General features: G+C 41.7%; 2 protein-coding genes across 3 annotated transcripts in view; one reads left to right on the top strand and one right to left on the bottom strand.

The window, feature by feature from the left end:
- Positions 1-4,792, top strand: part of slc41a1 (solute carrier family 41 member 1) — a 28,483-nt gene extending 23,691 nt beyond the window's left edge. For both annotated transcript variants that reach the window (XM_040116031.1, XM_040116032.1), the window contains exon 11: positions 52-4,792. In XM_040116031.1, the coding sequence (XP_039971965.1) occupies positions 52-237 (186 nt within the window). In that variant the 3' untranslated portion in view covers positions 238-4,792. The remainder of the gene's footprint in view (positions 1-51) is intronic.
- An 874-nt stretch (positions 4,793-5,666) lies between these two features.
- Positions 5,667-12,364, bottom strand: si:ch211-112f3.4 (EF-hand and coiled-coil domain-containing protein 1). Its single transcript, XM_040115835.1, has 9 exons — positions 11,584-12,364; positions 10,390-10,831; positions 10,147-10,281; positions 8,321-8,400; positions 8,009-8,150; positions 7,344-7,485; positions 6,544-6,660; positions 6,019-6,088; positions 5,667-5,926 (listed from the first exon to the last, which is right to left on the bottom strand). Exons 1-9 carry the CDS (start codon positions 12,353-12,355, stop codon positions 5,754-5,756), a joined length of 2,073 nt encoding a protein of 690 aa, XP_039971769.1. The 5' UTR covers positions 12,356-12,364; the 3' UTR covers positions 5,667-5,753.
- Positions 12,365-24,000: the final 11,636 nt, after the last annotated feature.

Genomic DNA, 24,000 nt, shown 5'->3' with positions numbered 1-24,000 from the left:
GCCTGCGTGGTTCCAGTAAATAAGGTTTGCTTCTGCTCCCTCGTCCTCCAGGTGATGATCCTCCTCTATCTGGCAGACTGGATGGTCCACTGGATGTGGGGCCGAGGCATGGACCCCGACAACTTCTCCATCCCCTACCTGACTGCTCTGGGTGACTTGCTGGGAACCGGCTTCCTCGCCCTCTGCTTCCACATGCGCTGGTTCATCGGGGACAGAGACACCAATGTGGGCAACTGAATGCGTGCACAGACACGCGCACAAAAAAAAGAGAACAAAATCATCTCATACTGTACGCTTGCAAGCACGGACAGTGACAAACATCACCCATTCTCTGAAACTGGAAGATGTCTACATTAAAAGGGCTAATCTCCTGTAGATGATGGTAGAGTACACTTGTAGGGCAGTATCGTTTCATCTTCAGGATATCGGGACGCTGATGCACCACAGCAGCAGCCCAGAATCCAGACACTCTCTGTGTTTCACCGTAGAAACAATGGAAACGTGCATATCTTCACCTCAACCACCCAGCAAAACTCCACCTGATGGATCCAGCCCCATAGACTCCACTACTCCTCCTTTATTTTACTTAATAACTGAGTCCTACTACTTTTGTTATTATTATACTATTGACAATGATTATTATTGTTGGTAAATAATGCATTTGATATGAATCGATACCTGTTCTATGTGAAGGGCCTGTCCTCATTATTTTCAATGGGGACTTTAGCCCTCCCATTTTTAAAGATCAGCTTTTAACACTTGAAACCAAGATGACAAAAGACAGCAAAAAATATATCCAGACAAGCCTAGAATTCTTAATCACCAAGTGCTATGTCGTATAAACAGAAATATTATATGAAATGTGTTTCGTTTTTGATTTGGTAGAGTACATGAGGCTGTTCTCTCTGTTTTACTTTGGCCTTGTGACAGTAGGAAACAGGCTTGGAGGGGGGGTTTACTACAGGGACTGGACCACAAACATAAAAAGCTATAGCGAATTTGGCTCCCGTCAACGGACAGCTTAACTTGAGCAGAAACAGGGGCAGGAAATCAAGGCTGTAATTTCTGCGTTTACTCCCTCACAATCAAGGGCTTGAGAATCGGGAATCAGATATGGGATCAGATCATAGTCCAACAAACGCTTACGTCAGCCACTACAAGAAAAGATTTACCTTTGATTCTGTTAGAGATTTTAAAACATCTAATTAATGCCTATTTAAAAGTTTCTATTAGTGAGGATTGTGTGTACATTCCCTCAAATCTCCTCTAGAGTTCAGAGGTTACATTACTTTTTTGCCAGTTTAACTAAATACTACAGTTGTGTAATGTTATTAGGCAAATACTTTCATTAGTGAGCAAACACACAGAAACAGTGGAAAATAGTAAGTGGAAAATGGGCAGATAACTGTGGGTTAGGAAGAAAAACGCACACACCTCACCGTTTGTTGCAGCCCACTGTGGGTTTTTTTTTTTGTTTGTTTGTTTTTTTTGTGTGTGTGGATGCCAAGGGGTTAGAGAGGTCTTATTTTGCCGCGAGCTGTTCCAGGTGAGAATAGCACCAGTCCCCCTGTCTGAAACCATCTGCCAACTCTCTACCGGAGCAGGCTAGTTGTTGTTGTTGTGTTGCCCAGGCCAGGCTTACAGTAAGTGACAAGAGGCTCAACATGCTGGAACAAACCTGCAGAGCTTACCCAACTGAACAGCATTGTGTCCACACATGGTACAGAGTGTGAAAGTGTGTTAAGTTGCCTTAGCATGCTCACGGGATGTGCTCACTCGGGTTCAGCTGGCACAGTCTAAGAGGAGGTATTGATTGCTGGCATTTTGTGTGAATATCGTCTGGATAATCTTTAGATCTAATCATTATTTTATTTTGATTACCACAAAGCATTTAGGCCACGTTGGACCAATGAATCCTTCCAATGAAAGACAGACTAATGACGTTTTTGGAGGCTGGGTAACAGGTAACATCATTAGACTGCAATAGGAAGTCGTGGCAAACCTTTTTCCGTATTTTAATCTCGGTATTGGATTTAATTCTGCAGCCTTTAGATTCGGATCCAGCAAAAGATCAGCGTAGTTGTTAAAGCTATCTGAGGGCCTAGTCCCACCAGCAAAAAGCACCAAAAATTTAGCAACTAAATCAGTTCACTCCAGTGGAATCGCTACAGTCGCTGCAGAAGTGAAGGAAATCTGCCCAAATATCCCGCTTGGAGTTCAACTCAAGTGAACTTAACTAATAGCAAAATGTCTGTTGAGGGACCAGAGGGGAGAATCTAAAATGGAGGTAGTTGTATTGCATCATCCACTTTTATTTGTCCCTCCTCTGTCCGAGTATAAACTGCTCCACAGAAGGGGAAAGGTTCTGCAGACAGTTAGTTAACAGGAGCTGATGCTAGAAATGCATCTTTTAAATGAACTGTTCAAACTTATTGTCTTATTAGCAACCAAAAGCTCTCTAAGCCAACAAGGTTTCTGTCAGCTAGCAAGTCTTGTTAGCGTAGAAAACCTTCATCCCCCTCAGTAACTCTTTATTGAAGGGCTGACTAGCTCCAGCTTGCTCCTAGCTTGCTAATGTATTATTTGCACAGGGCCTTTGCATAGAGTTTGACTTTGATGAATTTTGGTAGATGAGTTGCGAACTATCTTTACTGTGCAGACCATATAGGGATCAGAGGCCAGCTAACATATTAGCTGCTAAGTTGATGGTACAAATGTGTTTCCTTATTAACTGTGTCCGCTGTCCAGACACACAAATGAATTCTGTGGTAGTTTCTGGTGTGACCGGGCACAGAGGATGATTACATTACAGATTACAATACCACCACCACCACCACCCCCCACCCCCCAACACACACACACGCAAACTATCTTCCACCAGACTCAGCTGACCCGAGCTGACTCTCTTCAAGGGCTTACGGTTAAGGAAGAGAATGAAAAAGGAAGTCGTGAGCAATCTTGACAGACTGTACCGAGTACGGAAGTTGACACAGAGGTGAAGCCCAGTGTCTTAGGAGAAACCTGCATGTGATGCTTGACTTATCCGGCGCTTGTCAGACTTCTGTGCTGTTTCGAAGGGGGCCAGCAGAATGCATGTGCAGGGCACATAGTGTGAATGTGCAAAACGTGATTGTTTTATCTGTCTAAAATCCTTTGTTTTGGTCTGGCTGATTTTTTTTTTTTTTTTTAACTGTGTCGATTATGTTAAAATTCAGATTTTTTTTTTCTATTCCTTTCCTCCTTTCCCTAATCTTTTTAACTCTTGATAATTATTGTTTTGTGTCATGAATCTCATCAAGCAAACAACCACTGTAAGGATGAAGCAACTTCTCTGACGCTGGTCAAATGAACGAGTACTGTAATCTACACACTGGACAACAGAGGGCACCACAGGGATTCTCTTAACTGTACAGCATCTCTGTGTATCTCTGTGTCCCCTGGATTCAAACCCACACGTGTCCACTTTGAGTGACATTCATTCATCTGTCTTCTTTTCTACAGTGTTTGCAGTGTTTTAAAAGTTGCATCCTTCCATCTGTTGACTCTCAGTCTGTATCCTCCACTCTCTTACTTACCAGGTGCCAGCGTTTTGCCTCTATGTCTATGGAAAGTTGTGAATACTTCTATAAGGGGGCAAGTAAGTTTGTCTATTTATTTTTAGAAGCACACAAAGCAAATTGTACATACTATATTTATTCTATATATAAGGTTGTGTATTTTGTCATTTCATTTTGGCTCAGTTTCTTTATCACCATGTTGTCATCATTTTTCTCTTCTCTTTTTAATGTGTTTGTTTTCTTTACAAAAGGCCAGTAGAGCTTTTTGTCGCTTGCCGCAATAGAATGGCGGTGAGGCTAATGAATAGCACAGTGCCTAATACCAGTCTTTACACACCTCACACATATGCACACACACCCTGTCTCGCGCAGGGGAAAGCATACTTATAAGAAATAGAAAGGCCTTAACCTATCAGAGCCAAGCTCAACTCAGAGTAACCAATCAGGAGCTAGGTTCGCCACAGAGTAGCGTGTCCTTAATTAGCTTTGATTAATAAAAGATGTACAGTAAATTGATTATGATGTGAGATGTAATAGTGACTTTATATGATGTAGCTGTGGAGAGGAGGGCTGTTGGCATCAGTTACAAGCATTTGTTCATGTGAATCTGCAAAAATGAGGACTAGGGAGAGTGAAAAACCAGCAGGTTGGACTTACAGGGCGCCTGAAAGGTCTGGAATCAAGTTAAGCACCAGTAGAAGTAAGATAGCAAACCACAAACAAAACAGAAAATATGAAAAAACAAGTGCAAAATGACAAAATACAGTGTTACACCTCCTTATGATTCCAGAAGTTTCCCCTGAATATAACGTACCCAGCCTTTAAAACCCTTCACCCACCTACTGCCTTGTTAACCTCAGTGCTTCGAAGCGTTGAGCGCCTGAACTCACAGGGAACCATGCTGATCCTCAGGCTGCCAACACCCGCATCAAGGTCAAGGTTTTGATTCAGACTCTAAATGTCCGCCTGTCCCAGTCAGTTATGTTGCCTTTAAGGAAAAACTGATGTAATAAAACATGTACAGTCTTACTGGGACTGAGGTCTTGGGGCTCTCTGTGTGTTCTTCTTGTAAAAGCCCTCCCTCTGTGAGGCTGGAGGAAGGCTTTCTCCCGGCAGGACTTTGTAAATTGCTGGAAATAAAGGACTATATTATTTCATATCATTCCCCTGGCTGTGTGTTTGTTGTCAGCTTTAATTGTAAATGAATCTGTTGTTTGCTAAACTTAGGGCAAACCTCCCTTTAATTTGTAGAGCAGATTTCACACAAGTTTTTACAGGCTGAACGTGTATCTTTAATATTATTTACTGCTCTAAATTTAAACTCATGACCATAGAGCTGTAGAATATTAATAAGGTTTTACATGAAAGTGAATCTGTTAATGCTCGTATGAAGACAGATGTTCATTTACATCAAGATGACTCCTCAACTAATCTGAAAGTGAAAGTTAACCCCCGTCTCTTCTTAAAACTCACTTTTATCTCATGGCTTTTGCTCCGCTGATGGTATTTGTTGTAAGTGTTTTGGTAGTTTCATTGTTTTAGATTAATGTTTTTTGATTTTTATTACTATTTTATTATAATTTCATTCTTTGTTTTTACAGCAAAGCCCTTTGTAACTGTTTTAAAGATCATATTTGAATAAAGTTATTTATATTATATGCTTTGTATGTAAAATCTCAATCTGCAATGTAACCAACAAATGCTCAATGCAGTAGAGGAAATGTAGTGGAGTAGATATATAAAGTAACATCAAATAGAAATACTCAAGTAGCCCTGTACAAAACTCAGATCACAGATTGAAAGCCATCTTTCCTCTTCTCCCATCCTGATACTAATATTTTTAACAGTTGAAAAGTTCTGGGCATAAGTAAAAGACAGGAAATGTTGAACTATAGTCTGTATTTAAAACTTAGAATTCATTACAGCTCCATGTGTTATGTCCAATATACCCCCTTCCATAAGGTTAACAATGTGTTACAAGATTTTGTTTCGTCGTGTCAAAGCGCTGTGTGTCTCTTAAACAGGCAACAAAGGGTTTGGATAAATTATTTAATCATTTACATTAAATAGATAAAAAATACAACAATAAGAGACTGAATAAAGTAAATAAAATTCATCCTTAAATAGACTGAATCAGTTTCAAAATCTGGGATACACAACTTACATGGGCACCCATGTAAAACAAGCCGAAGTTATTTAACAGGAGATGAGCAGAGAGTTGGTGCTGCTGGTTTGATGGCCAGAAGATGTAACTAGGAGCTTCTCTCTGCTCTCTCCTCCTCCTCCATCATCCCCTGCATCTCCAAGGAGATCACTGGAGGACAACCGGAGGCAGAGAGCATCAGCTACCTGTAGGACCCTGGACGGACCTGGATGGAGAAATTGAAAAGTACCATTAAAAAATTGAGCAACACTCAAACGTCAATGTTTGGACAATTTGGAAGATGCACGTCAGACCTACCATCTCCACTCCTACTGCAGACATCAAGAGTGTCCATCACAATCTTCCCCAGGGCCCTGCGGGACATGTTCTAGAGGAAAAAAGACAGGCTTTTGAGTTTTTGGTGTTTCATGATGGGACACTTTGCATCATAAAAAAGGGGGTAATGAATTAAAATCACATCCTGAGTGTGACAATTTTTTTGTCTGTCTAAGATACGCCTGCCAAAGCAACCTGCCAAAAGCACGATGGGATACGCTCCCTCGAACCCAACTTCCACTGTCCATGAACAGGATAAATGCAATCAGAAGTAAACATATCTGAAAAGCCAATAGCTCTCAAAGCTGTTTTTAGACTGTGTCAGTCGGCAGTACCACAGGATCTGTAGGACGCAAAAGCTACACGAGCTTAAAGAATCAATGAATCTGACCTGGATAAGCAACAGAAAATGGACTCATGGAATAAACTCTAGATGGCAGCGAAGACCTGTGTATGCGTGTGCCTGAGGTGACTGGTGTGAGCGTGTGTACTGTGTTTGGGCTCTGCCTTGTTGCGTAGCTGCAGCAGCAGTGTGAGGGCATCCGTGAGCTTCTCCTCCAGCAAAAACAGCCGTGTCTTTTCTTCCTCCTCCAGCCTTGTCTTGTCCGCCACGTCCTCGGGCCTCTGGGAGACAGGAGGAAGGAGGGGAAGGAGTCAATACAAACCAGCTGAGACCTAAAACAGTGGTGGAGGAAGTATTCAGATTCTTTACTTACATCAAAGCACCAATACCACAATGTCAAAATACAAAAGGAAGAAAGTCCCATGTTCAAAATTGTACTTGAGTAAATGTACAAAAAATATGATCAGCAAAATACACCAATCCGCCACAACATCAAAACCAGTTTCCGGTTTTAAAATATATACTGTGTAAATGTATTGGAGTAGAAGAATAAAGTGGCATAAAATGGAAATACTCAAGTGGAGTACAAGTATCTCAAAGTTGTACTCTCGTTGTCCGAGTTACTGACATTGGCATGCGCCTGCGTCTCCCTCATCTTTGAGCTGTCTTGACTATTTGACTGTACAGCAGTCTAGCTCAAAGTGATCCAGCTAAATTCAACCAGTGCTACTGTATATTCTAACCGGCATTGTTCAGCTTATCCTTTGGTCATTCAGTGTTCCTATGTAAGAGAACTATTAACTTTGCCACGGCGCAGACTTGATGTCAGTTGATTCTCTGTCACTGACAGTTTTTTTTTCCTTATGTATTCTGAAATTAGGCCTCCAAAGCTCTAAAAGTATTTGTAACTTTGCCTCAAAGTAACCCACTCAAATGGGCATCGTGACTAACATCTCTCCCCCACCTTTTCTCTGCCTCCCTCAAGCTGCTCTTGGTTTTCTCCCCTCCAACCGCAGCGCCCCCTCCTGTCTTTAGAAGTGCCGATGAGCTTTTTATTATGCAGCTGACTCCGAGAGAGGAGGTGATGGACCATTGGGTTCTGACACCTGGAAGAAGACAAAGGAGAGTTTACTGTTTAGAGCTAGTTATTTGGTTTTAGGGTTCAGGTTAGGATTAGGTTTAGGTTTAGGTTAGGGTAAGGGTTGGCGTCAGGCATTTAGTTGCGATGGTTAAGGCTAGTTAGGGTTAGGAGTTAGGGAATGCATTATGTCAATGAGGGTTCTCACGGTTAGATAGATAGACAAACGTGCGTAGCTGTGAGACTGTTAATTAGATTTAGACTCAGGCAGTTACATAGTTCAGAAATTCTGATTCGTGGAACTTTGCGTTTTCTCCCTTTTAGCATAATGGGAGCTAGCAGCTATGGTGGCCTGTGGTAAAATGTTAGCACAGAGAGCTACAGTTATCCACGGAAGATCCAGAGGTGATCTGGAACTAATGCCACATATTCAGATAAGGTTACCACCACTTTACAAAACCAAAGAGTAAGAGGAGTCATTTAAGGTTAGATGTTGGTGTATTCGGGGGTGAGATAAAGGGTGCAGGTGTGTGCGTTAGGTGTTCCCTAACCCCTTTCCACAGCCGTGCGGTCGGCTGATGTGCTTCTTCCCCTCTAACGGGCAGCACTGTCCTTCGTCCCTCTGCCCCCTGTCGTCATCCTCTTCATCAGAGGCAGCTCTCCCCTCTACTGCTCTCTGCAGACACTCGGCATCTGCAGACAGGAGAGTAGTTCCCTTACTGCCCAAAGACAACTCAGTGATTAAGAATCCCCTCATGTGTACCTGTGTGGATTGGTAATTTGTTAAAAAATGGGGGGGGGGCTTTAATGCTAATGCTGCAAAGCATTGGTGGATGAATAATGTTTCATCCGCCATCACTCACCTGTCTTCCTACAGGTGTCTTCTGCTCCCAATGGATACATTTGTTGACGGGAGGAGTCAAAGAGGCAGGTACAGCAGGACCTGAGGATGGTAAAGGTAGAGAAGAGAAGTAAAATACTGCCAATCAGCTAATACCGTGGACAAATGCTCCCTCGTCTGTGTCTTTGCATGTGGGCTAATGAACCTGATATGTATTTTACTCACTGGCTTGGACCTGACTAATGAAAGCTGTCCTCTTTCCACTCTGCTGGCACACAATAACGTTTTTTATGTAACACATTCCAGCTTCATTTTGCCTGCTGGCTGCCACCTACTGACAACACACACATACATACAGTCACACAGGAAACCACAGGTGATGTTTTAGATCATTCAGGGTAATGCTGGGATCAGTCTACACGATGTTTATGTCTTTCTGTGTCTGATATAGATTATAATGGCATTGTGGCTCGGCTGGGAGACATGTCAGGCTACACGTCGAACCCCCGGACCCTTAACCCCTTGCAGCATTTCATGATTTGCATGATTTTCAAAGGGCATCACGGAGGACAGGCTTAAAAAAATCTGAAATCAGGTATATCTACAACCATGCCGCCTGAAGTGTCACAGAGCATGTCGTAGACGTTGTTTAACAAGATAAGACAGTTCACAAAATTCAGACTTTCCAGGCTTTCTTTCAGGGCCTCATTTTCGTCCCATCCACTTCCATTGGATTGGGCCATTTCCAGGCAAGATATTGTCTAGTCTGATCCTGGCTTTCAAGAGGCCATTCTGTGACAGAAAGGTCCCAGGTTTAGTCCTTGAAAAATATTGGTTGGAGTGACCATGAGAAAGACTCTCAACTGTTATTTGCTAACCCACTGTAAGCTGTTGTTTGTAGGACCGGCCTGCTGTATTGTCTTTTGCACATTAACATCTGCCTTCGCTCCTCATGTCTTCATCTGAAATACATAGATTGCATTTAAACCTGGCATTAAAACTTATGGCCAGTGTACACACTGAGGCTGGATACCTTTGCCAAAAGATGACTGTGCATGTCACATATTCAAGTTCATTTTTTAATCGTAAAGACTAGTCATCATTGTTTGTCCTATTTGTTCCACATCCACCCGGATTCTGACAGTCCATTTTGGACAAGTATGTTGCTACAGGGCATTGACTGTCTGTCGTTCCTTTTAGCTCTGTTCTGGTCTTCTTCAACTCCTGAAAAAAAAAACAATATCTGGCTCCATGGCTGCTAAAAGTTTCACTATGTTCAGCAGCTAGTTGCTAACTTCGTCTGTCTGCCGTTTGGTGCTGAGCAGGCAACACAAACAATGACCTCAAAGACGCCTATAATATGCTGTAGAGCTGAGTGGAACAGGTGAACCCTCAGGTTCTCTGAGGGTTCTTCCCCTCAAGTGGCACGTTTCATTACACATAGTCATTTGATTCTTTGCGAATGCAAAAATATTGATTAAGTGCAACTTTAATATTTGTGGTTTATCGTGCCAAATGTTTCTTTTACAACCAGCAGAGCAGGTTTCAACTGTCTCTAATGCGCTGTGGGTTTCTAATGAAATGAATCTGAGTATAATGTGGTCACTGAGGAGGGTTAGAAAGAGTCTGTTAAACATAAATGCAGTGGTGTTTATTGAAAATTAACCCCATCTACTTTTACCCAACGCTCAAATTCAGACTATAGTATACCTTGTGTGACACTTAACCTGTGGGCTTTAATGCATTGAATTTCAAATCAGTGGAGCACAGAGGCAAATGATATGTAAATAGATGCACAAATACACCCATGCTCACCAACACGCTCACTCAAGAAACCAGTGTTTCTACCTGTACTGGTGCAGTTCAGTCTCCAGCTGGGTGATCCTGGACTGGAGCTGTGGCACAGACTGAGCCTTCTCCTGGATCAGCCGAACCCTCTGTAGCCCCAAGCTCAGAGCCTCCCTGGCCTCCTCCGCCCGCTTCCTGATGGAGATCATCCAAAATCATCAAACCATTTCTCTTCCGTTTATTCACTCTTCCATTAAAACTTCACCCAGTCAAGCTTAAAAACTCCCAGCAATAAAAACAAACCTGATCTGAGCGTTCTTCTTCCTCAGTGCAGACTCCACCCCCTGCAGCTTGTGCACCTCCTGGTACGCCCATTGCAGCTCCTTCTCCAGGCGCTCATTGTATTTGATGGCCTCCTCCAGCTGCCCGTCACGTGAGGAGCGGATCAGCTTCAGCTCCCTCAGAAGGGGGTCCCTGATTTCCTGTCTCCTCGCCAGCGTCCTGGCCGCGTCTCCTCCAGCACCACTGCACTGTCCTTTAATTCTGTGTGTTGCTACCAGTTTTCCTTGTATGAAGGTGATGGAAGTCGTAGGAGCTGAAACAGTGGAGCTAAAGCTGGAGGGAGAAGGGAGGGTGCGGCTCCTCTCCCGTCGGAGTGCCACCTCCAGGGCCAGACAGCGAGCATCGCTCCCCTGCAGCGCCGACCGGAGGTCCTCCACCAGCTCCCTCAGAGCTGATACCTCATCTGGAGAAGAAGACCAAAGAGGAGAGAAGTTATTAGTTATTAGTCACTTGACACATTAAGATTTTACATAAAATAAGTATATGGTAAGCTTAAAAATACCACGTGTTGTTCTAAACATATAAGTTGTTTGCAGCAAGTTTCTCCTCTAAACTTGTCATGTGGTTGCATTTGAATAACTGTTCAAGGCATAAGGAGGTAACAGAAAAACAAATAATAGAGGAAAATTTCAATTATTATCAAAATCAATACATACTGGCTATCAGAACTTTGTTTTTCCTTTTTTTTTTTTATCCTGCTCCATCAATCATCTCATCACTCCCCAAGATCTATATTGGGACCCTAGGAGGGGTCGGCCCCTAGGCTGGGAACCACTGAACTAAAAAAAAAGTGCATATAAAGTAGTTAAACCCTGCTCCAGCTCGAGCAGCTACAATAGTAAGATGCTGCCTGTAATGCATCAGTGTTAAAGGTCATCTAATAATGTATGGCTCACAAGACAAAAAAGGAAATGAGCTGAAGTAATTGGTGCTTAAAGCCTACTAACACCCCCCTCTTACCACACACTGTCTCAAGACAGTAACAGCTGCTCTGTGCATCTCCAGTCAGTAGATGATGAGTAGACTCAAAATAATTTCTTACATACTGTAAATAAGATGAAGTTCGTGCAACAATAGTGGAATATGGTCTTTAAATACTCAGGAGTCATTTCAGTGCAGCAACACATGTAAAACAATGTCATCCTGGTACAATACCTGTCTCACGGTCCTCTGTGGCTCGACCTTTGCTAGATGTGTCTACAGGTACACCCTGGGCCCTCGTCAGGTCAAAACTGACACACTTTCTGCGCCTGACACGCGGCCAGCGGAGCCGGATCTGTCTCTCGACCAGCTCCGTCGCCTCAGTAAGGGGCAAGCGCCACGCACACTCTCCGGTGCCTCTACGCGCACTGCGCACACGGAAATACCCACAGAGCCGCGAGTGGAAGTCTTTAAAGGACAGCTGGCAGGGCAGCCCAGAGCAGACATCCCTAGACTCTTCATCTTCCACATCTTTCTCTCCATCTCCATCTCTAGCTCCGTCCTTTCCTTTTCTCGTCCTCCCTCCCGCCCCGGTGAGCCCCAGCACTGCGCACAGCGCGGTGAAATCCTCTGCCGTCACCGTATCGTCCCGGTTGGGGCAGGCCAAGTGGTGAAAGACCTCCTGCAGGTATTGGTCTATTCCAGTGGCCAGGACGACGATTTCGTTCTCCACGCCGGGATCAGGGGAGTGGTGATGGGCCAGAGCGCTCCGGAGCCACTCGCTTTTACGCGCTGCTCGCGGCGAGGGCTCGGCGCGCGACAGGGCCAATGCTGTGCGCTCCATGACTGCAAAGAAAGTAAATTTTTCTTCTAGATGTCCCCAAATAAAAATCTGATTGTGCGCATTAGCACCGGATATGATTTCAAACCTGAAACACTTTCCCGGTGTGGTTTTCACGCTGCGTAATTCCCTGGAAACCTCACCTTGGATTCCTTCCCGGCTCATCAAGTCAAGATCTGAGTCCTTCGAGGGGGAAAAAATCCCAATGCACCGACTCCACCCTTTTGTGTGCACACTCTGACCGCATGTTTGTGTGTGTGTGTGTGTGTGTGTGTGTGTGTGTGTGTCTCTGTGTGTGTGTCTGTGTGTGTGTGTGTGTGTGTGTGTGTGTGTGTGTGTGTGTGTGTGTGTAACTGAACCACTAAGGTGCTTTTCAATTCAATTCCATTTTATTTATATAGGTGCCAAATCATAACAGAGATTATCTCAGGGATCTTTTCATGTAGAGCAGGTCTAGACCAGGACTCTTTATAGTTGCATTTACAGAGAGCTAGCATTCCCCCGTGAGCAAGCACTTGGCGACAGCGGCAAGGAAAGGCTCCCTTTTAACAGGTAGAAACCTTGAACAGAACCCGGCTCATGGTGGGCGGCCGTCTGCCCCGACCGCCTGGGTTGAGAGAGAGAACGGGGGGGGGGGCATAGCCCAGTAGATGTATAAAATAAAGATGTGTAACAATAATGAGACTAATAATAAAATCAATTATTAAAACAATAGGTTGGATAATAGTACTAATAAAACTAAATATAATAATACTTGATAATGACAATAATTGAAGCAGTGGGTGTTGAGCAGGATCATGGGGGCAGTAGGTAGTTTACAGTCACAGATCCAGACTCTGCAGCACCAGGGGCAGGATTTACCTGCAGAAAGCGACAGGAAGAGAGAGGACATAGACCAGAAAGCACAAAACTACGGGAGAGTTGGGAGATCTTACAGTTGGGTATGCGAGAAAGTGAGGACAATGTTGGTGCTGTGGTTGTTTGATCTCCATTACAGCAGTGGTTCATGTATCAAATATTGCCACAAAACAGTTTACAACCCATATCTTTCACAGTGTTCCTGCACGGGACACTGAGCAATTCCTTTTGTCTGATAAATGATCAGATGTACAGACTACCGAGACATACAAGTGGGTTTGGATTAAATGACACTATTTGCAGAGAGTTCCGGTATTTTGTGGCACCTGACATCTAGTGACAAAAGCAAACCACGACAGAGTGACTCATGGTGGGTTTTAGTTTGCATCTTTACCAGAATGAATCTTAAGTGGACCTGACTCACTGCCTGTTTGGCAGCAACAACAAAAAAAAAGATAAAAAGACTCCTGATACTCTGCAACTAGCCCACAGTTCTCACTAATAGCAGGAAGGCAAACCTTAACTTGAAAGTTAAATGTGAATTTGTTTCCAGGAAACTGAGAAACTCCCAGCCGGATACCTTCCCCCAGCTTGACCTCACAACTTCTTACATACCTGACAGCCAAAACAGAGGGAGCATCTTGATTACACGCGGCTAGGCATGACTACACTATACCAAATTACACGTGAATTACAATCCACCGATGACTTAACTATAGCATTACACAATGAAAATAATTCAGTACAACAGAACTAATGACAAAACGATTTATCAGTTGGCAGAAGATTGATCCGCTAAATGTTTAAATCAACTAACAAGCAAAATGGCCCAACGTCTGCTGGTTTCACCTGATCAGATGTGACGATTTGCTTTTTTAATGTGAATATACTGTCAGTTCAGTATCTTTGGGTTTTGGAAGGTTGCTCAGACAGAATGACCCGAAGACGTCCCCTTTGGCTCTGGAAACTTGATTTGGGCATTTCTCATTATTTTGTGACATTTTATACACAAACACTGCATTAAACCAGTGACAAAAAGATAACTGAGATGCATGTAACTGTAGTCGAAAAAGTCCAGCAAGTCTAAAAAGGAAACTATTAGAATGCGATTTTGATTTGTTTTTGTGCTGTTGCATAGTAAACAAGAGCGGATTACCAACGGGGCAAAGTGGGCAACTGAGCCTCAGTGGCCCAAATAGCCCCAGGTTTACTCTACTCTGTTTCTGTCTACACGACTTGATGGATCGCAGATGTATTCGAAATTTGCTACACTGAAGTAGAAAATCAACTTCAGTATAACAGCTCCTCCATCCTCCATCTTGTAGCCCCAGTCAGTCCATCCCAAATCCTAGTTTTAAGAAATTACATTACATTGTTTTAGTTTATGTTGAACTTGTTTATTGTAAAGTTGTGTTTGATCAAATTTCTTTCATTTTTTCTGCATTTCAAGTAATCGACACTCAGAAAACCCCGGGCAGGGTAGTTTTATTCCATCATAGGAATAAGACTGTAACCAACAATTATTTTCATTATCAATAAATCTGACATGACAGCTATATTCTTAAATAATTGATGAATTTCTCTGTGTACAAAATTTCAAAAAGTTGTGACATATGCCATCATATTTCCTGAAGCTCAAGTTAACATTGCTTCGTTTTGTCTGACCAACAGTCAAAAATCTCCAAAATGTTGAGTTTGCTATCATGTAAAACTGGGAAACTAGTAGAGATTCACATTTGGGAAGCTGGTACCAGTGAATCTTTTTTTTTTTTTGCATTTTTACTTAAAAATGACTAAAATGATTAATCAGTTATCAAAATTGGTGCCATTTCAGCTGTTTCCCGATGCCCGAGGAAATAATGAAGCTACCATGTATAATGGGGGTCATCAGAGCCCAACAACAGATTTTTGCCCCGGGGCCCTTATGAGGTTAATCTGGCCATGATGGTGAAGAAGGCATTGTTGAAACGTGCATTTTACTCCCTACTCCCAGAGTGCTGGACAAGGATACTAAAAAAAAAAAACAGAATTAAAAGTGCATTCTGATAGATCTGCATTTGCTCACATTTAAAAAAAAAAATGGAAATATAAAATGGAAAAGTAACAGACAGATTAATTGATAGTAAAATATTCCTTTTTAGCCCTACACAGTAACATTATACATGACACTGAGGACACAGTACACTCTACAATAACACATAAATTGCAGACTTAAGTTTACTTAATATTATTAGATTTGACTGTTGAAGGCAAAAGAGATATATTGTTATTCCATCAGAATTATATTCCTTCCATTGTGTAAAAATCTTTGAAACAGCATTCAGACCAAAATGTAGGGAATATATTTAACACTTAGGAATTGTTTGCCATATTTTGGAAATACTCTCATTCAATCGATATGCATCGAACTCTCCCTCTAATTTCTAAACCCTTTTATGAGGTTTGTTGTATAGACTGTGGAACTGAAGTGTCATGAACAGAGCAGAACCCGACACTGGAATAAAGCCACTCATGTAAACTGTGTTTTTGGGAAAAAGAATAGTCAGGTTAAATCACCGAGAGCAAAAACATAGCAGAAGGAGTTTCCCAGACAAACGGTGGGGATCAGCGATTGGTGGTTAGCAGTGCACATTTGTAGCTCATCCATGTTTCTGTCTGCCTGATGATTGGTCGAATTAATGTGGTGCTGCTGCAGTCCCTCGCTGAACACAGCCACATGAGACATATTGAAATATTGGCAAATCTCTTCAAGTAGTTTACTATTGAGTCATGAGATTAATATCAATCGTCTCATTGAAGTCTCAGCAAGAAAGAAAATAAGTAGATTTCCCAAAAAGTCAAACTTTTCCTATAAGTAAATATACATCATTTGAAAAAGATATTACAGTTTTTTGGTGGCTAATAAAAGGTGTCTCAGGGAGTTGGGGAATTAGGACTCATGATCTCGGTGTTTCTAAAATTCAAGCAATGGCCATTGTTTTTTCTGTGAATGGAAATGTGATATGTGCAGACCAGTGAAGGAGAAAACTCACCTCTCTTAACAAACGGGGAGAATCCTTTAGAATAATTCAAAATGAATCACCACTACTACTGAAGATAAGAGTTTCTAGAGTTACAAACCATACTTTTTCACATTTGTATGCCAATCAGTAATGTACTGGCTAGTAGATGAGTCATCTGAACTCACGAGCTCACAGATGAAAACCTCAGATATTGTTTAGTCTTTGTTTTGGTTTCCAGGACTAATCTGAATATGGTTGAACTGCAGCACTTGCAGTGACTCATCTGGGGCTTTTACCTTTGCAAAGGTGTGTACTGTTTCAGTCTGCGCTACTTAGGGTTACAAATGTTTTACTTCTCCAAGACAAATAATGTATTCTTTCAAAGACACGGAAATTGTCCTGAAGCCATAAAACAACATTTATTACCTGTGGCCGGTTTCATGGACATGTGGAGGCAGGTAGAGCTTAGAGGTGGTAAACGGTTCAGGTCCTCTGGCTGTATGTTGGAAACTGTGTTTTTCTTTTCAGGCCTCTGGAGTGGAATCTGAGATAAGACAATCAAGGTCAAGATATGAACTACAGCCACAGAAGCATACACATATTATTTTCATATAATGCATAAATGTACTGGTAAATACAGTTAAAATTACTGTGTAGCCCTCTGTTGGTGTTCATCATACAGCAAACAATGGTTATTTTTAGTAAAACCCAAATACAATTTTGGAAAATAATTTATGTATAATCTTATTTCCTAATAGATTCTTTTGAAAATGTAAATATATAAAAAAAATACACTCTTCTCTGCAATGAAAGGTATAAGTTAGGGTGACTTTATTTTGCACTACACTACAAACCTGCATATACAATGCTCACTCACTCTTAAGTAAAAGTACTACTACCATACTGTAAAAATACTATTTTACAGGTGAAATCCCTGTGTTGAAAATGTAACTCAAGTGAAAGTATGTAAGTATAACCAGGAAAATGTACTTCAATTATTAAAAGCAAAAGTAGTAAATGCAGAAAAATGACACCAGTGATTGATATACAAGTATATCATTAGATTACTATTACTCATGCATTAATGTAAAAACAGCAGTTTATTGATGTAACTGGTTGAGGTGCAGCTAATTTTTACCATTTTGTAGAGGACTGCAAATAATTATTATTTTCATTACGGATTAATCTGCTGATTATTTTCTCAATTAATCGATTGATTGTTTGGTTTGTAATAATTCGGAAAATAGTGATAAATGCCCATCAACAATACCAATAGCAGCTGTACCTATACAGTTAGGTAGGGCGGTTGAAGGGCAGTTGTCACTGAAGGGGTTTTCATAAAGATAACTCAAGTTGCAGTTTGTGAGATCCTCCCTCTGTCCTGACCTTGGAATCAGAGTTTCTCCATAAAGATTAGTCCAAAAAAGAACAGGTTTACATAAATCACGTAATAGGTGTTTTTGTGATGATAAATACTCACTTTATCTGTTCTTCCTATATATGTGTGCACATGTGTGTGTGTTGTGGGGGGTAATTAGTAGTTAATGTGCAGCTCAGAGCTGTGCCCCTCAGTCCTGCTGCTGTCGTCCTGCCTCCCTCTGAGTCAGTCCTCCAGCTGTTGCTGATCCGGGTGAAAGGACCTGATCTGAAAATGAAAGGAGGCAAGAAGCAAGAAGAAGGGGCTGTAAATAAAGGGGGGTGAGGGTCTGCAGCCAAGTGTGTGTGTGTGTGTGTGTGTGTGTGTGTGTGTGTGTGTGTGTGTGTGTGCCTGCGTGTGTGTGTGTGTGTGTGTGTGTGTGTGCTCATGTATGCGTGCCTGTGTTGTCCTGTTGTTCACCTTTGAGAGGAGGAGGGAGGCAGTATCAGTATTGATAGGAGTTGGGGTAGGGCTTTGTGTCGACTGCCATATGCCCCTCTGAGGGTCAACAAAAAGACAAATACAGTCAAACACTCCCAACACACATGCACAAAAACACACACACACACACACACACACACACACACACACACACACACACACACACACACACACACACACACACACATATAGCACCTCTTTGAAGTGGTGACACTGACCCATATACTGTGTCCAGTTCTCCGAGGGCTCGTCCTGGTTTAACCCTGCAGGGAGATGAAGGTCTCTAAAAGTGAGGTCGCAGAAGTTAACCTATTTGCCAGCTTTTGGTTGTCCACTCATTTCTTTATTGATCTGCAACCATTGCGTGTTGGGCAATAGTTACTCCTACATAGTTTCTGCATTGCATTATTTGGCTTTACAAAGATGCAGTGCTGCAGTGGCAGATGCTACTGTACACAAAGTATCTTTCTCTCTTGTCTGACTCTGCATTGTGTTTGGCTGTCATACAATGTTAAGGCTGAAGCCTTTTTTCAGGGATTTTTGGAAAATCTTAAGGACTTTTTCAAAAGTGAACTAATCGAATAATTGAAATGACCACTTTTTCTCTTGTTGTTTTTCGTGTTGTAAAATCTGTCATAAATCCAGTATAACATTGCTGTCAAATTAAAGGGTAATCAAAGCTAAGTCAGTAAATGAGGCAGGGGTAAAAGAAGAAGTCAGATCCTGTATGTACTGAAAGTACACACAGAGATCTGGTAAGCTCACTTATTTCAAACTCCACACCCCTAGATTTTTTTCATTTTCAAACTTAGTAGTGTTCAGCCACAACCCATCCAAAGGTGAGTCAAGTGACATCACTCGAGGTAATTCTTCAGATTTTGCGCAGCTTCCTGTGGAGTCACAAAAAGCCTTTCAGTAGAACTAAAAGTACCCCTCAAAGACATGTGAACATAACTGTCTTGTGTAAAATGGAAGCGGTCCACTTGAAAATGGAAATATCCACAATAATCGACTCTTTGGCCAATCACAGGCAGTGAAAAAAGGTTATGAACACAACACTGACATATCATCACCTTTTAAGTTAATATGGTAAACTTGTTAACAAATAGTTAGCCATTCAAACCCTTGAGGATACAGCACAGCATTAGCATTCATTTGGAGTCATGTTTCTGCCCAACTGATGAATGTAAGTCCAATATTCATTCTCCTTTTAGGTCTGTTTTGCTCACCACCAACTCCTGAAGGACACACCTGGCTCTTTAGCTGCTCAGTGTCCCACATGTTCACCTCCTAGTGACTAACTGTGTCTGCCTGCTGTCTGGTGCTGGGCAGGTAGTGCACAGTGGGTATTTAGAGGTTTATTGCCAGAAACAGCTTTCTGCTGCGGCCTAAAACAACGCCAATGAGAGCTGTGAGAGTGAAGCAAAACAGGGCAGGTGCAAGCCAGAAAACCAAAACAATTAGCTAAAAGGCTCTAACACACTCCCTATGGAACTGCAGAGTCGGCTAATAATTCGCTGTGGGTTCATCCCTATGAAGGAGCCCCCTCAGTCATGTCTTGTAGTCATGTTATTCACTAATAATATAGAAATATTGCTTAGAGCTGCTTTAAGTAGTAGTACCTCAAAATACAAAATGGTACTTAGGTACAGTATGTGAGTAAATTTGGTAGGCTAGTTTTAATCTAAGCCATCTTGTGTGATGGGGTTTATCATCATTGGTATACTTGGCCAACGATGATTTACATCTTCATTGTATTTTAGGGGTTACTTTGTACTTGTGCAGAAAAGTCAGCAGCCATTTTTCAGAGCCTCTTGGTGTGACCAAATGTGTAAATTGGCTTTATTTTGTGATAGAACAAACGAGCTTTTGTGGGCAGTGCATAAGCTTTGAGTGCTTTGGTGATCTCACTACTTCGTGTGCTCAGGTGTGGCTATCTAAAGTATCTGGAGTGGGACAATCACTGACCTAAATCTCTGACAAGACTGCGACTGAAATGTCATGGAGACTTTAAATAAGGCAGCCAAAGCGGTGAGAACTGTTTTTATAGAGGAGAGAGAGTGAAAAGTGAAAAGAAAGATGGGAGGAATGAAGAAAAATCTAAAAAAGAAGAAAGGGAAAGGCTGTGATGACAAAGGAAATTGTGGTAATAAAAAGCTACGTACAAAGCAGAAAGCTAAGAGGAGGAAGTTTACAATGTAGAAAGTTTGAAGGAAACACCACTTTTATATTATATGGTTTAGGAGGTTTGGGTTTCCGTCCCACAGTGAAATTACAAACAACCAAACAGGACTGCAATTTTCTTGTGCAGTATGACTCAGTCTCATTGCGCTTATCAACCGCTATTTGTCCAGCACCAAACAGCAGAAAGACAAAATTCGTGACTAGCTATAACCGGTGGGCACTAAAACAGGATTGGACTTAAATTTGTCCAGTAACATGCGGTAATTCCAATGGGATAATAATGTTACACTGTGTCTGCTAAATGTGTAAACAGACATCTGTTTGCTAACATGTTGGCCAAACTTTAAAAGTAATAATACTAAATAAAGGACTGTGCGTCTGCCAGTTTTTCTGTATTTCCACTGCCCCCTAGCTAGCAAGAGGATCTTTATAATAAAGAAGGAATTGGTAGAAAATATAATAAAACCTATTTCTCAAATAGTTTGCAATTTACAATGAAAGATTTTTTTTAAGAATAATTTGGCCGATCTGAAAATCAGTCATTAATGCTTATTTACAAAGTTTTAACAAGATGAAGGAGTCACTACAGTATCACGTGTAGCCTTGATCTGACAACTGTCTCTCTGGACGGTGGTAAAAGGTGACAATAAAAAACCAATAACCACATTGCAGCAGTCAAATAGTAAAGTCTATCAAAGTCATTCAGTCCAGTAGAGCTCTAAACTGTCCAGATGGTCAGACGACCTTGAACGGCATTCCACTCATTTATTTTGCAGTCGATCATAAACTTCCCATTCTGCAGTCACTCAAAGAACATCTATCAACTTTGAAACCAATCCATGTCCTTTCTATGGCTGTGAGCAAATGTTATGAAGTTGTGTGGGAAAGTAAAAACTTCTCACGTGGTATGGTCCTTCTTCCCAAACACCTCAATTCATGCCAATCATGCAATCTGTGATAGATGAAGAGTTTGTCAACATGAACCTTGACATGAGAAATTAGGTTAGCCAAGAAGCAGGCTCAGGGATCACTCTTTCAATGGAGTGGTGATTTATGATCTCTGTGTGTGTATGTCACATTGTAAACACCACTTCAGTGTGTGACAATGTAAACATTTCCTCATTCCTGAGATATCGAAGGAGGACTGATCAACCTTTGAGCTGTCCCACCTGTGTACAAGGTCATGGCTGAAATGCACACACGTTCATTCATCTACCCACTCACACATCCGCAGCTACCCACCCTCACACACACACACACACACACACACACACACACACACACACACACACACACACACACACACACACACACACACACACACACACAGACACAGGATTTACCAGCTGCATTCCTGAGAGCCAGTGAAGAGCCTGGATGAAATTTAGGGAGAGCAGATGAGGCATGTGGCTACAGGCAGAGCTACTGCTCTGGGCTGAAACATTCACACACAGTGTCTGGGTGTGACTGCACACACCAACACATCCCATCATGTCCTGTAAAACTAAAAGTAGCCATTAGTCATTTGTAAACATTTGTAAAGTTTGCTTGCTTACATATTATGCATTCCTCTCCGTTTGCACATGTTCACTGTAGTTCCTGACATCTGCAATATCCACCCACTGCTCCTTCAAAAAAGCATCAATAACCTCCACCTCACACATGCACACACTGACACAAACCACCAACACATACACATTTAGAGTTCTCCTCAATGCCTCTCCAATTATTTCAAGCCTAGCTCTAAGCTAAAAGAGGTATACTTTGAAACAGGAGGCTGTATGAAGTAGTACCATGGACCACAATATGCTAGTCCATAGTAACTATTTTATGAATAAGTATGGAAAATGATCATATTTACTGTAGCACACCCTGACCTGAAGTGAGCTGCTTATGGTGCTGCTTGGTGCCATGGAGAAATGCGTCTATTTGCAAATCACAAGACACCAACCTCAGACTGCAATTATTGTCTTATAAAAAGACCAAAAAAAAAACCTGAAATCAAGTATGTTTGGTTTAGTTGGGTCACTTTAAACCTGCAATACGTGCTTCTTTTTTTTTCTGCAAAAAAGTTGTGAACACAACTTTAGCAAAACATGGCAAACTCCTTTGCGAGCAGTTCCTTAGTTACACATCGGGCAGTAAAGGAGCAACCTTATTGTTCATTTGGAGTCAAGTCCAAAATTCACCCTCCTTTAGCTCTGTCTTTTGCTTTCACTGATGCGTGAGGGAAATATATGGCTCTTCAGCTGGTAAATCCTCCACTACTTTCACCAGCTAGTTGCTAACTGTGTGTGTCTTCTGTTTTGTTGCTGAGCAGGTAGAACACAGTGAATGTTGAGAGCGTTTTATCACTGAAAACAGCTGCCTGCTGTGGCAGAAAATTGTTGACCTAACAGCTACACAGTAGTCAGGTTTCCAACAAAATGTAGCGCAAATATTAGCCAAATTTCGAGAATACTGGCAAAAGGAATACGAATACTGGGCGTTGGGCACATCTAGATAAACAGCTGGTGGTGCCAGTTCCTCAGTTAGGTACCAATGAATAATTGCGCCACAACAGAGTGCGGGGGGATGATATGATTAAAAGAGCACCAGTCAAACCTCAAAAGAACTAAAATGATGTGGAAAACATGATGCTGATGATGTCTGTCATCATGGAAAAAAACACTATTCATAAGAATACTACAAATGGAGCAAAACCTGTAAACTACAACATGTGGCACTCAGTGATAACAGCTCTCTGCTCTATGTATTCTAGTTTAGCACACACACACACACACACACACACACACACACACACACACACACACACACACACACACACACACACACACACACACACACACACACACACACACACCAATGAACCACTATGTCTGCACAGACCAGACATACCAGCAAAATGGTTGTGCCCTTTCTGGTTGTGCACTTTATTTATATAACCCAAAATTGTATACACAAAAAAGCGGATGAAACAACTTAATCCCAAAATCACAAAGTCACATAATAGATTACATTTTCTTGTTTCAAAAGTCTTGGGTTTGTTCAGAGCATTGGGGGACCCCAAGGTTTTCTTTAAAGGCTTTATTTATATTCAGCACTAAAACATTATTACGGAATTATGGGAATACAAAAGAGTGACTTTTCTGATTAGAACCCAAATGTCTAAAGAGGGAGCACCTGAGATGTAATCTGTGACAAACAGGGGATCTTTGGTCTAAAGTGGATCTTTTTTAGACGTGAAAGACTTAGGAAACTTCTCAAGCAACAGTTAGAGTAACAGGAGACATAGAGCGTCAGAGTGATATGTAAAACACCCCTTGATTAATCTGTCAGCAAATCTCTCTGATCACAGCTCTATAATAATTGGAGGTTTCGAATGTATTGATATCGATACTTCAGCCTACCTGGGAATCATCCATAAGGGTTTTATATTTCCCCTAGTTCGCACCAAATCACATACATTTTTATTACTATACTGCCACCAGTTGGCTGAGAGTTGGTACTGCCATAGTGGCGGTTGTTGTAGATCATGTTCTCTTTACCCCATCTAGTCAGTGTGGTGTACTCAGTTTTGCCTGTATCTAGTTTAAATTGGCAGTTCATGAAAACTGATAATGGGTGAAGTTATTTTTCTTGCTGCTTTCTGGGAAATATGTCAGACGTGGCCTGCATCGCCAGGAGTTGAATTACTATTTATCTGATGTGGTATTTGTGGTTTAGTAAGATTGATAGCTGCAACGATTACTTGATTAAATGATTAATAAATAGACAGAATATTAAATGGCAGCTGTTCCATCTTCTTCAATGTCAATATTTCCTTGGTCTTCTGTGGTCTTAAACTGAACATCTTTAGGGTTTGGGGGCGTTAGTTTGGACAAAACAAGACCGAAACTAGCAAAAAA

Source organism: Xiphias gladius, chromosome 21, assembly GCF_016859285.1.
Source record: "Xiphias gladius isolate SHS-SW01 ecotype Sanya breed wild chromosome 21, ASM1685928v1, whole genome shotgun sequence".
Classification (NCBI taxonomy): Eukaryota; Metazoa; Chordata; class Actinopteri; order Istiophoriformes; family Xiphiidae; genus Xiphias; species Xiphias gladius.
This window is presented reverse-complemented; position numbering and strand designations above follow the sequence as displayed.

What these genes read in the sequence shown, in the direction of transcription:
- si:ch211-112f3.4 (XM_040115835.1), bottom strand. Translation starts at nt 12,355, where the DNA reads ATGAGCCGGGAAGGAATCCAAGGTGAGGTTTCCAGGGAATTACGCAGC. An exon ending in CCGCACGGCTGTGGAAAGGG is followed by an intron (nt 7,486 to 8,008) that starts GTTAGGGAACAC and finishes GTCTTCTTCCAG; the next exon opens with GTGTCAGAACCCAATGGTCC. An exon ending in CTGCAGTAGGAGTGGAGATG is followed by an intron (nt 5,927 to 6,018) that starts GTAGGTCTGACG and finishes TTCTCCATCCAG; the next exon opens with GTCCGTCCAGGGTCCTACAG.